General features: G+C 51.3%; 1 protein-coding gene across 1 annotated transcript; it reads left to right on the top strand.

The window, feature by feature from the left end:
- Positions 1 to 496: 496 nt before the first annotated feature.
- On the top strand, positions 497 to 5,136 carry VCPKMT (valosin containing protein lysine methyltransferase). Its single transcript, XM_085297866.1, has 6 exons — positions 497 to 724; positions 1,007 to 1,117; positions 1,339 to 1,411; positions 2,382 to 2,501; positions 3,924 to 4,028; positions 4,604 to 5,136. Exons 1-6 carry the CDS (start codon positions 507 to 509, stop codon positions 4,616 to 4,618), a joined length of 642 nt encoding a protein of 213 aa, XP_085153992.1. The 5' UTR covers positions 497 to 506; the 3' UTR covers positions 4,619 to 5,136.
- Positions 5,137 to 12,872: the final 7,736 nt, after the last annotated feature.

Below are 12,872 nucleotides of genomic sequence, written 5' to 3'. Positions count from 1 at the left end.
CAGCTGTAGGCAGGTACTGTATTACATGAACATGATATTACATGGTATTATTATGAACCTAGCAGGAGGTCCAAAAACCAGTAATTTTTACCCTTTTCTAGCCAAGCCATGCTGCTGCCGCCGGCCTCCCCGAGGGGACTGAGGTGACCGCAAGCCGGCCCCAGGGGTGCAGGCGCTTGGCCTCTCCGCGCTCCACATGCACTGGTAAGGTTTTAATTTCTTGATGGGGCTGCGAGCATAAATACCAAAAGGATTTGAGGGGTGGGAGGGTGTTGTGGCCTCCAAGGGGCTGCGCAGTGGCAATAGAGCCTGTGCCCCACCAGTAATGCTGAGGAGAGCTGGCTTAACACCAGCAAAGGACTTTTAGGAAATGAATTGCCCGAAAAGATGGTTAAATCTACGTGGTTTTGGCCCCMCACGGGCGCCGCTCGCCTCGCGGGGCCAACGGCCGCCGGCGGGAGTCGGGGGCGGGGAGGGAGGCGCCGCGCCGCCTCAGTGCCGCGGCCATGGCGGGTTTCGTGCGGGAGCTGGAGCGGCGCGGCGGGCCGGCGCTGCGGCTGGAGCAGCGGGCGGCGGGCGGCGTGGGCTGCGTGGTGTGGGACGCGGCGCTGGTGCTCGCCAAGTTCCTGGAGAGCGGCGGCGGCCGCCCCGCGTTGGCCCGCCGCGCCGTCCTCGAGCTGGGAGCCGGCACCGGCGCCGTCGGCATCATGGCGGCCACGCTGGGGTGAGCGGCGGCGCCGCCCGCGGCGCTGTGAGGGGGAGGGGGGAGGGGCTGCCGCGGCCCCGCGTTTTCGCGCCCTTTTTTTTGTGTGGTGATTTGGGCGAAAAACTCGCTTTTAAGTGCCCGTCCGCGCTTTGCGGCCAGGAGCGGGGGCGGGGGGACCCGGTGCCTCGCCTGGGGAAGCCCGCGGCTGCGCTGACGCCGCTGAGGGGGAGGAAAGGAAGGGGGAGGGAAAAAAAAACACCCAAAAAAAGAAGAAGAAGAAAAAAAAACAGCGTTTTTTAGGGCAAACGTGACGGTCACCGACCTGGAAGAACTTCAGGAACTGCTAAAGGTTAACATCGAGAACAACAAGCATCTTGTCACAGGGTCAGTCCGAGCCAAGGTACTGAAATGGTTTGTATGATCCTTTTAATACTCCCACTTGCTGCTTAGCTTTAGCGGGGGCTCCCCTTTACCACTGTTAAATTGCCAAATATACTGGAGAATAATTGTTTTGAAATGGAAGCCCCATGTAAGAATCRTGGTGGTTAATTTTATTATATGTTCAATCTTTCAAAAGATTTTGTTGTATCATTACTGAAGTTTTGTTTTCTCCTCTTTTTGCCTCTTTTTAGGGGTGAAGATGTAACAGAATTTCAGCCTCCCCCCGATTACATACTGATGGCTGACTGCATTTACTACGAGGAGGTAAATGAGGACTTGGTAAAAGCCAAACAGCTGGCTGGGGGAGGCCGTGGGTTTAATGTGAGAAGTGTGTGATGAAGCCTGTTCAGCTAAACACTGTGCTTTCATCTTGGTCCCCCTGGTTTAGAGCAACATGTAGAACAAAGCTGAAAAAGATATTTTTAACTGATGAGACCTTTTTTTAAAAAAACTTCTTACCATTCTATCCATTATTCTTTTGCTTTGTTTTGTTTTCTTTTTTGCCTTGGAAGCAAAATTTGGGAGGAAAAAAAAATGTGGTTGATAGTTGTGAACTGACTTGGGCATAAGTGAAGGTAGTTTAAAGAATAATGTCATGTCCCTGCTGTGTGCCTGTTGAGGGTCTCATCACCTTTCCCTGGGAGGGTAAGGAGAGAAATCATACTTGAACCACGGGGCCCTTTGTAGTCTGCCGCAYCTGTGAAGCTGTAGATCCACAGGAGGTACATGGAGAGCCAACCTGAGCCTTAGGAAAAGGGAAGTGCCATGAAGGGTTCYGTGTCCCACTGCCTTTTCAGCTCTCTTGCCAGCCCCTTGCTCTTGTCCCTTACAAGTTGGACCTGTTTCTGTACACAGGTCTGGATATGAGCCATATTCTGAGAATGGTTAAGAACATATTTTGCTTTTGAAGAGTGTCACGAAGTGGAGTCATCCTTGTGTGCCTCAAGAAAATGTCTGCTTCAGCAGTGTGGGGTGATTTTTAGCCTAGGTGTTAGTTCAGTTTTCTTGGTCAATCTAAAACCTTTTTTTTTTCCTGTGCAGTCTTCACTTTATTATGTATTTTCCAGCTTGCCCCTGTATTTCTTTTGTCCCAGATAACGTACTAAAAATAAGTGCCTGAGACGCAAAACTAGAAAGTTTTCTCTTGGGTGAAAACTTTCTCTAGTTACAGAATATGGTGTCAGTAAAATGAACTTGAAATATAAGTAGCAAATATTTAACCTCTTTTGAGCAGTCATTAGAACCATTACTGAAGACCCTGAAAGACCTTACTGGCCCTGATACGTGTGTGTTGTGCTGTTACGAACAAAGGACTATGGGGAAGAATCCTGAAATAGAAAGAAAATACTTTGAGGTGAGTGTTCGTAACGTGCTTCAGAGCACTAGGATAATAGTTTGTGTGTAGGAAAACTTTCTTTGGCTTCATTGAACCTTGATGTTATTCTATGTGCAAATTCAGGTTCACAGCACAAATAGAATTTGCAACAATAAACCATGTTTATTTTCAAATGGTACAGAAAATTGACTGATAACTCTTGAAGTTATTCTTTATCTTACCAGTAGCAACTTTCTGGATCCTTTGTGAGTTTTCCTTTCCTCAAAGGCTAGAACTAACCTTTCCTAGTCTTACCTGTATTGATTTTTTCGAACCAGGCAGCCAGACATCTGTTGTTAAAAGCCTCCATAACTTGTGGTTGTTTGCTGGAGGTGCAGAAGTGCTCCCCCATATGTAAAGCATTATCTCTCAGAATAAGCAAATCATTTTTGCAGGAAGTGAAGTAGCATTTGGTTGCCTGTTTCTTTCTGCAGTGGTTGGTGTGATGTTATTGGAGGTTAGTGGAAGGATTAAACACAGATCTGTGGATTTTTTTTTTCCTTTTCATAATTTTCTTGAAAGCATAGACAAAATACAGGTAAAGTTTTCAGAAGTGGCTCAGGAGTCCAAGACTTTCTGTTAAGTGATATAGCTGCTTTTGCAAAAACTTCCCCCTCCAGTGAGAGAGTGCTAATAYGTGATACAGTTAAATAGGCTAGTTATATCTTCTGGTCAGATGAAAATCCAAAACCTTATTAGTAGCTGAATCTCTCCAAAAGTATTGCAGGTTGTAGGGATGACAATCAGTTCAGGATTTGACTGCACTTGTGAAGTGGGCTGAAAGGTAGTCGTTCCACAGAAGTGCTGGATTATATGAATAGAGAATACCAGGAAAGAGGGAAGGGGGAATGGGCAAGAATTCCAGGGTGATTTGTGCCTGTTGATGGAAGCACTTAATTAGCCTTGCCTTGAACAAGCTGTTGTAGGGACTAGACTGTGAGGACGGTTGCCATAATTGAGATCGAGTCTGATGAGGTACTTAATGCTCCCACAGTAAATACGATAGGGGTAGGTGTTTCTAGATGCTTTCTGTCCTTTGAATTTATTTGCTTCCCCTCTTGCCCTTCATTTGACAAGGCTGGCAAACAGAAACAGGCACTGTGGTTTGGTTTAGCACTTTGGAGCTTTGAGGAAGCAAAATCTTTTATCAGAAGCTTTAAGACTTTGCAAGATGTCTGTAGCTTTGAATTGGTGCTGGGCAAGTTAAAATGTAAGGGGGAAAATGGCCTGCATGCCTGCAGAGGCCTTTAAAGAAGGGGGCTGAGCGTGATGGTTTCAGACTCTTATGGCTTCTTGCGTTCATGCAGTACATTGCGACCTTTTCARCTGAATGTGTCTTAATGCATTTTAATTCCAAATAGCAGTGTCATTTGAATTGTTTTGCTTGTACTTTAATAACAGCTGCTTCAGAGGGACTTTGAGTTGGAAAAAATTCCTCTGGATAAGCATGATGAGGAGTATCGGAGTGAAGACATTCATATCATGAATATCCACAGGAAACAAACGGTAGGTTGATTTAACTGGTTTAAGAATATTGCCAGAAATTCAGAGTTGCTGTTTATTTGGCATGGTTTGAGCCTTCCATGGTTTAAGCTGTAAACTGACTGTGAAATGACATTAGGCACCCTGTGGAAGTACAAACCAGAACTGTTCTTGTACAAAGAAGCTCTTTCATTCCAAAACACAGTATGCTGCAAGGTACCATCTTTTGTCTTCAGCAAGAACATCTTTGATCTGCGTACTGACTTTCTGTTCTGCTTCTGCAATGTGTAGTGCAATGGGATCTAAAAACTGGAGTCTTGAGGTGCCAAAGCAATAGCAACAATAGGCCCACTGCATTTTTTTTTGTGCTATGTGTTCTGTTGTATGGCCATCTTCCCAAAGACAATCTGTAGAGGTAATCAGCAACCTGTTAGTTTTGTTTAGGTTATATTTTGGTTAACTGATGGGGCAGACAGTTATGCATGAAGAAGGTATTTTGCATATGGTGCTGACATGGCAGGTGGGTCCAGTGTTCTTTTTCTTTTTTTAAAAAAAAAGCCATTTAAAATTTGTACCTTAAAAAAAAAATCTCTTCACAGAATTTTCCATCATGAGATCTTTGACCACATTATCTATCCTCTGGCAACTGGCTAGAGCTCTGGAGAGGAGAGAGTATGTAATAACACCACAAAGGGACTGTCTCCAGTGTGGTTTCTGACTCATCTACTGAGCATCTTCTAGATGGTGGATTTGGCATGAGGCACTTAAAGAAGTGGGCTATTTAGACTAGATCCACTCATAGCACCTTTCTCAGAGGACAAATGTGATCTGTTGATATCTGCAGTGCAACCTCGCTGAGGAAGGCAAAAATGGAACTGAAGTTTAATATAGGCCAGCGTTGGGTTTCTGTTCCTGGTTACCTTTGCTGGGCAGCTGCTTCTCAGAGCAGCAAACAGCTTAAGAGTTCCCACAAAGGAGATCCGAGGATACCACAAAATCATCTGTGTGCTGTAAAGCACAAAGGAAGCCAACAGCATCATCTGTCCTTCCTGAGGAGGAAACCTTCAGGTGGGCTGAAATTCACCTTCATACAGGCCCAGATATCCAGTCAATAAAACTTTTGTACTTGAAATGGGTTTTGGCTAATGACTTTTTTTAAGTCTGTGGTTTCYGTGCTTTTGCATTGCAGAGGTCCTATGAGTCTTGTTCTAGGAGCAGGATCTCATGGTGGTAGGTACTGTACAAATATAACGAACAGATGGTCGCTCTTCTAGTGTGAAATTGTTCTTTCTTTTAATTCCATCTGCGTTTTTCCAGTATAAGAAGCTGCAGTGTTAAGATTTGACACCTTTAAACTATTCTTGTGAGCGTGTTCATTGTTTCAATCAGTATTCATCACCAGGCTTCCTCTCGTTGTTAGGCAGTGATTGCTTTGAGATTTAATTTCAAAGAAAAATTAGCTTTTGCTCTGTAATGGACGCACCAGTGGCTGGCTGTGCTATTCTGCATCCCTCAATACGTTCTTTGAAAGTAGGTCTGCTTTGACAGAGATGCTGCTTAATAAGAATTATAATAGTCTGCTCCATCAGCCTTTCCTCGTTCGTATTACGAACAGTTCCTACCTCAGAAACTTGAATATTTAAGCTTGGAACTGCTGAGTTTTCCCAGAACTTCAGCTGTTGGTCTTGGATGGCATCCTATTTAGGGACACCTAGGCACTTACTGGACCTGTCTTCCTGAACTCAGGCTTTGTGTTTATACCCAGTCAAAGTGTTTCTTGCAAACTTTGCACTTCATAAAATGTTGTTCTGGCTTGCAAAGCGCAACAAGAACTGATTAGCAAATGCACGGCAAAGCGAGAATGTAATTTGTCGTAACCACACGCGTTATTTGTTAACTTGTTATGAAAAGAGCTCCTTAATTAAAATTYGGCCTACAGGAAGATATTTACTGGCGTGTTTATGCCCTATGACTTCCCTTGTGGAAGCTCTTATTTTAGGATGATTGTCCAAAGGTGCTTTATAAGGATATTGCAAGAGCTGTAAAATTTTCTGGTAAAGCATCCCCACAGATGCAGTCTGTTAGGTGCCCGAAGACCTCCAAGAGAGCAGAGCTGCTCTAACCTGGACGTCTTCTGAATCAGCAGTGACATTGGGGAATAGTGTGCTGAAATACTAACTGGATGGTCTCCTTGCCGATCTCTTGTGCTGCTTTGATCCGGGAACGGATGTCAAGCATGTCTGTGGGTAACACAGGATGTGGAGCAGCAGTTTTAGTGCAGACAAAATAACTGTTTTGCCTACAGCAAGATGTGATTTTGATACTTCTGTAAAGGCTCTGATCTCCCTTCAAAATGGGGAGTGTAACTTGTGTGCATTTGGTGACTGCTGTTGTGTGCCTTTAACTTCATTTCTGTAATGCTCGCGTGAGCGACGGTTCCTGTCACACCGCCTCGCACTATTTCGGAGTTGGTGGTTCCACCCCCGGTGAGGGGGGATGTAAAGCCTGGCTGCTTGCGCAGTGTGTGGTGGCTGCTGAAGTTGTATGAAGAGGAAACTGCTGTTAAGCAGGGCAGAGTGGAGAGCGAGGTCACGTGGGTGGCAGATGCCTGTTCCCCTCTCTTGCTCCCTGGAGAGATGAGATAAAACGGTTGCTTTCAGTGAAGGGGGAAAAAAGGGCTTTCTAAAGGGGCTGAGGGTCGTGGCAGCACCCGGGAGCCAAGCACCTCGTGCTGGGGTGACCGGGGAGGTGTGGGCCCAGCCCTGTCGGGGCAGTCGCGGCAGATGGCTGCCGCAGCCCCCTCCGCGGGAGGCTGCTGCCGCGTGGGATTAGCGCTGAGCCGCAGATGGGGATGGCCAGGACGGGGGCCTGCCCTGGGGAAGGGCGAGCCCGGCCCGGCCACGGCTCCAGTTCGTGCGTGGAGGCCCTTGCAAAAGAGTTGCTTCACCGCGGTGCCGGTGCCGGGTCCCAGTTGCGCCACCCCTTGTGCCACCTCCACCACAAGTCTCCAACCACCGTTATCACTGCTGGGTGCAGCCTGTGGTCTCTAGTCTTCAGCAAGGACTTTCCAACCTTGTTATCCTTCTCCTTGCTAAAAAATGTTATTTTTATTGAAACATTTCTCCCCCTCACTCAGTCAGGTGCCATGTCCGTGCTGCTTGCTAGCGTGTTGGCCCCTCAGCATCTAAACGCAGGGATGGTCTTGCCAAAATGTGGTGGCACCTTCCCAGCAAGGAGGACCTGGCCTGGCTTCCTGGGGAAATCTGGCCCAGCTAGAATGTGGCATTTCGTTTGAATAAATGAATAGTGTCCTGGAATACGTTAACATAATTTACAGCTGAAACGATGGGAAAATTTGTTGCATGGCTTGCGGGTGGGGAGGTCACGGGCAGTTTCTGCAGGAGCGGCGTACCGCGAGGGGTTGGGGCTGGCGCCTGGATTCAGCTCCCAGCTGACGCCGGCTGGTGGCTCAGACCCTGTMGCTCCCTTCCAGCACTGTCGGGGACACCAGTGCAGGGGTTTTGGCATGTCGCTGCGCTGGTGCCTCGCTGGGTTGTTTACTTCTTGCTCTTTGGAGCGAACGGAGCTGTCGCTGAAGCAGAGGCGAGTGAGTGCAGGCCCGGTTCAGTGCAGAGCAGAGCTCTTAACACCTGCACCAGCCCAAGCAGCCTGGCTGCAGCCAGCTGCGGCAATTCCCAATGGCCCTGGGTCATGACACCGTGCGATATTCATCCTGACAGCAACCAGAAACCTCCAGGACCCCTGGAGATTCATYCCTGAGGTGCTGTGGGGTTTTTTTTTCCTTTTTTTCTTTGCTGGAGTGCAGCTGGAGCCGGCTGCCCACGTGCTCCCGGCACCGTGCCGGACTGTGCCTGGCCAGCGGTTCATTTGCACAGGTTTGTCTTCTGCAGCGGCCTGAGCATTTTTGGCAGCATGTCATCCGGGACAAATGGCTTTTCCTCTTCAAAAACTGATACTTTTTGCCTGTAGCATTAAGGAGCTGCAGTCGAACAGGCTTTTTACTGCTGAGGCTCTGCTCTCGCTCCCCTTGGCTGCACCGGGAACAGTCTGGTAGCTGGGCAAATGGCTTAGGAAATGTGTGCACGTGTTCTGTTTACGCAGTGCAGACACCCCTGAGACCCGGCAGCTGCCAAAGCCTCTTTTCCCGTTGCAGTTTTGAAGAGGAAAAGCTGTGCTGAGCTGAAGGAGAGACAGCAGGAGCACGGGATTCATTTRGGCAGTTTGTCGTGGCAGTGCTGTCCTGGGAACGTCCCTGCCAACGCGAGCGGACAAGTGCTAGTGAAACTGGAACGTTGCACCCTGCTGCCTGTTTCCCAGCCCTGCCTACTCCTCCTTCTCCTCCTCCTCCCTCCGGACACTTAGTGAGGACGGGAAAAGCAGGTTTTGCAGCTCTGGGGCCATCCCCATCCCGGTTGGATCTGGGGGAAGCTGCTCTGCAGCAGCGGGTGCCGGTGCACGCAGACCACAGCAGCGTTTCGCGTGGCACCGGGCGGTTTCCAAGCGGCCGCGCCAAGCTGCCTGCGGCGTTTCSTCTTTCCCAAGCCCCCGTGGGCTGCTGCTGGGTTTTGCTGGGAAGGGCCAGGCTGCGGCACTGGGCTCCTTGTGGGACTGCAGCGTGTCCACGTTACGTTACAGGTGTCTGAGGTCAGCGGCCTCTTCCCGGAGCCTCATTCTTCCCCATCGCTCGGGCTTGGAGCGGGGGATGTAGCTGCGAAGGAGCTGCGCAAAGCAGCCAGTGCGTCGCCACCAAACGCTTTTCTTTTGCTCTGCCTACGGGGTCGCTCAGGCAGAACCGCGGATACCTCCACTTACCGGAGATGCCACGGCCCTGGGAGGGAGTTGGCTCTGCTGGCCCTGGGAATGCGATCACAGGCCCTGCTTTTCCCTGCTGCCTCCCTGCGGCTCAGCTCCGGCTCCTGGAGCCGGGCTGGAGGGGGATGGACAGGAGATGAGCTCACGAGGAAGCTGCTCTCCGCCGCAGTTAAATCCRGCAGCCGGGCAGGCGCCGGCGAGGAAGCAGCTGGCGAGCGCCAAACCACTGCTCCGAGGCACCTGGAGGGGTCCGGGCCCCTCCCGCCACCGCCGCTGGGCCCTGCGGCTCCCTTTGCTGCCGCTACCTCCGAGTGCCACGGCCCCGCCGGAGCGAAAGCCCAAGCCAGCAGATTCCTGCCTAATCCGGGATCAGCCGAGCGGCTCGGCCCTGCGCYGGACAGGGCCCCAGCCCTGGACCGCTCCTTCGGCCGTGAGAGCCCTTTTCCTCCCCAGCAGCTCCCCGTCCCTCTGCTCCCAGGGCTTTGGCAAGGAAGGACACAGGTTTTTTTTTGATGCTTTTTGCAAGCTGTCTCTCTGGCTCTTTTTTCCCACCCYGCTCCGCTGTCTTTTTTGCATTTGACCATTCCCTACTGCTGCTCCTTCGTGCTCCGCGTGGGGCCCAGAGCTGTCACCGCACGCAGGCGCCCCGTTTCCCCCCGGGTCGCTGGCAAAGTGTGAAGCAGCGAGCTGCTTTTGTGGATGTGGGGCAGCTATTTATGGATGCACTGCTGGGAAAGGCGGCGGGAGGCGAGCGGCTCCCGGAGTGTGTGCTCCGCTGGCRGCTCTGCACCCGGCCTGTCCCAGTGCAGCCCAGTGCAGCTTCCCCCCCCGCCCCAGCAGCTCTTGAAGGCCATTACGGACCATGATGAATCTGGCGGCTGCCCAACCGTTCCTGTTTGGAGCATTGCCTGGCTGCTGCACGGGCTCCTTGTTGCCTCCATGAATTTTCTTGGAATCATTGGAATCATGTCTGTCTGTTTTTTTTTTTTTTTTGATTATTTAGGGAAAAAGAAAAAAACAACACAGCAGTGATTACTCAGTCGGGCACTTCCGCTGACTCACGCTGCACCGCCCGGCCCCGGAGCACCTCCAGCCCTTGTCCTGGCTCCGCAGGCAGGCTTCCCGCTCCAAGACTGGTTTCCCACTCCAGAGCAGGCTTCCCACTCCAGGGACAAGTTTCCTGCTCCTGGGAAATGTGAGGAGAGCAACCTCCTAGGAGAAACGTAAATTCAGGCAACACCAGCAGAGCTGTGCTGGGATGCCTGGACATTCCTCAATCGAAGGGGTGGTTGGGCAAATTCCTCTCCTGGATGCTGCCAGGCACGGTAGAGCCACTTGGAGCGGGAGCTGGACATTTTACTGGGATGGGGGTGGGGAATCCATGCAGCTCTGCCCTGTGGAAGGAGAAATGGATCAACCAAAGTGAGTTCCGAAAGCCTTCCGGGCTCTCCTGCCTGCACTCCGGTTCCCAGGCAGCTCCTTGGAGGCAGCGTCAARGAGTTACATGGAATTCGGCAGCAGCTGCATTAAGGGCATGAAGCCCCGGCTGAGCCATATAAACGTTGCAGCGCTTTTCCCCAGGAGCTGCGAGCTGACGCTGGCTGCTGCAGTGCAACACTGCAAACGCCACAGAAGAGGTTTTTCCCACTTGAAACTCTTCTGGCTCTGGCCTCTGGGACTGACAGGGCAGGAGGCTCAGTTGGGACAAGCAGCATCAATGCTGGATTGCATTCTCTCTTTGGGAGGCAAAACGTTGGCTGCGCCCTCCCCAGGACACGTTTGTAGGCCACGGGGGCTGGCAGAGGTCAGACTCTCCCACTGACACAAAGCCTTGGGAGGCAAGTTGCAGCCTGGAAACACGCCTGTATTCCATCCGCCTGCTCTCCGGACTGGAAGAACCAACTGGGAAATGGTCCCACTCCATTAAGCGGCACGTGGTTCACTAAGGATCCAAGCGAGGAGGCAGCAGGAAGCTTTGCAGGAGACGTCAATCCAGAAAAACTTTGCAGTGCTGCGAAGCTCCAGGTTTCCTGAACCCCTGGAAGACTCACGATGACTGAATAACAGTATGTCATGAAGAAAACGCCAGATGGAACGAGTTACTCTGGAGCCAGCTCCCACACGAGTGCTCCAACGCCAATGTGACCAACCAGTTTCACTACTCAGAGCATGGGAAACACCCAGCGGGCTGCCCAAGTGCCCGAGAAGCAGCTGTGCAGGCACTTCCTCCCGGCCGTGACAGAGCTGCTCTGCTGGACCGCCTCCAGGAAACGCTAACACAGGCAGCATCTCCAGAGGTTTRAGAGGCAACCATGAGCAAAAACACCTGCACAGCGTTAGAGCAATGATTTCCAGTCTCTAACCTGGAGATTTTGGAGGGGAGAAATCTATGGACAGCTTCAAAGAGTCACGACAAGCAGTTAAGTAGTTTTTAATGCCCAGAGAGGCTGTGGAGTCTCCGTCCTTGGAGATGTTCAGACCACATCTGGACACGGTCCTGGGCAAGATGTCCTAGGTGGCCCTGCTTGGACAGGGCGATGCACTAGGTGGTCTCCAGAGGTCCCCACAACTGTGCCGTGGCTCTGTGACCTCTGGGGAAGGGGGCTGCATCCTCCCAAGAGGAAACCGTTAATAAGGTCCACTACAGAAACAAAAACAAGAAAGCTTTGGYGCGCTGTTGACAAGTATAACTTCATATCAAGTTGAGGGCAAAGACGGGAGAAATGCAGAAGATCATTGCTTCATGCGCTACCAGCCAAACAGGTAACACAGGAGCCATGAGCCTGAGTGACTGCAGGCTGTTAGACAGCTTGCATAAGGGAGAACAACTCACCATCCTTGTTTGAAATATCCCCTTCCCTCCTTTGAGAGGGCCGGCACAGGAGGGGTCCGCAGCAGAGATTTGGGGTGGAATGGAGCCTTTTCAGCCTGAGGAGCTCGTAGGGCTCGTAGCCAGGATCGCGTGCCACAGGCAGACGGTGACCCTGGCTAACTCACGCCGCGTACCCGAAGCGCTCGAGGGAAAGGGCCGGAGGACTGTGAATTCATTAACCAGCCCAAGGTTGTAAGATGAGCCGGAGCGAGACCCAGGGACAGACCTCTGGCAGCGGGTCAGTGCCTTGCACAACACAGCACCGGGCGCGTTTGCCTCGACCCCAGCCAGTTCTTTCCTCCAGCTAGCAGGTGCCCAGCAGGTTTCTCCCAAACCTTTGCACCCCGGAGCGAGAAGGATTCGAGTTCGCCGCCAACATCAGTCCTGCTGCAGCCCTTGCTTCCCCCATGCTGTTTGTGCTCGAGATCATACTTCAACTTTTGGTGCCCAGAGGCAGACTTGAAAACAGTGCCAGTGCAGGCCCCTGCAGCCAAAACAACCTTGTAGAACACAAATCTGAGTTTCTGTGCAGTGTAGACGACGTGATTCGAACACTTCAGCGGCCGGACGTGCTGTGGAGGGAAGGCTAGATCAGAATCCAGTCACGGCCCTGTTGGCAAGGTTAGGCACAAGCTGCCTCCCGCGAGCTAAGAGCATACACCGCTGGACACGCTCTGGATTTAGTTTCCGTTAAGGCAGCAGATTGAAAGCCRCAAGTATCCGATAGGAAAAGCTTCCAAGAGAGCTGGGTCAGTTCCAAACTAATCCAACCCCTGTGGGGAAAGGGCGTCCTGACAGATGTTAAGCTAATAGGATAACTGCACGAGCACATCCCGGCACGCCGATGGGTGGCAGCTGAAAGTTAACAGCCACGAGGTTAGTGCCTGCTTTACGCTATCCCCCAGTCTGCAAGGAGAGAAAGCTCCTCAGGGCAAAACCAGCAAATATTAACAGCAGGAGGGCTAAGCAATCCCACGTCCCACGCTCAGAAAGTGCAAAGTCTAAGTATGTCGAGCAAATGTTATTTCCAAGCTCAACGCTGTCGACACCACAYGCAGCCATCAGCAGCGGTGACGCCCCGCTGCGTTACCCGACTGCGCGACAAACCAATAAAATCCACACCATTTTTGCAACAAGTTTGTGCTTCGAACGCCGGTTTTGGA

The sequence above is a fragment of the Rhea americana genome, unplaced genomic scaffold (genome assembly GCF_003343005.1).
Source record: "Rhea americana isolate MKP2758 unplaced genomic scaffold, rheAme1 scaffold_131, whole genome shotgun sequence".
NCBI classification, from domain to species: domain Eukaryota; kingdom Metazoa; phylum Chordata; class Aves; order Rheiformes; family Rheidae; genus Rhea; species Rhea americana.
The sequence above is the reverse complement of the archived record's forward strand: the minus strand, read 5'-3'. Positions and strand labels throughout refer to the sequence as shown.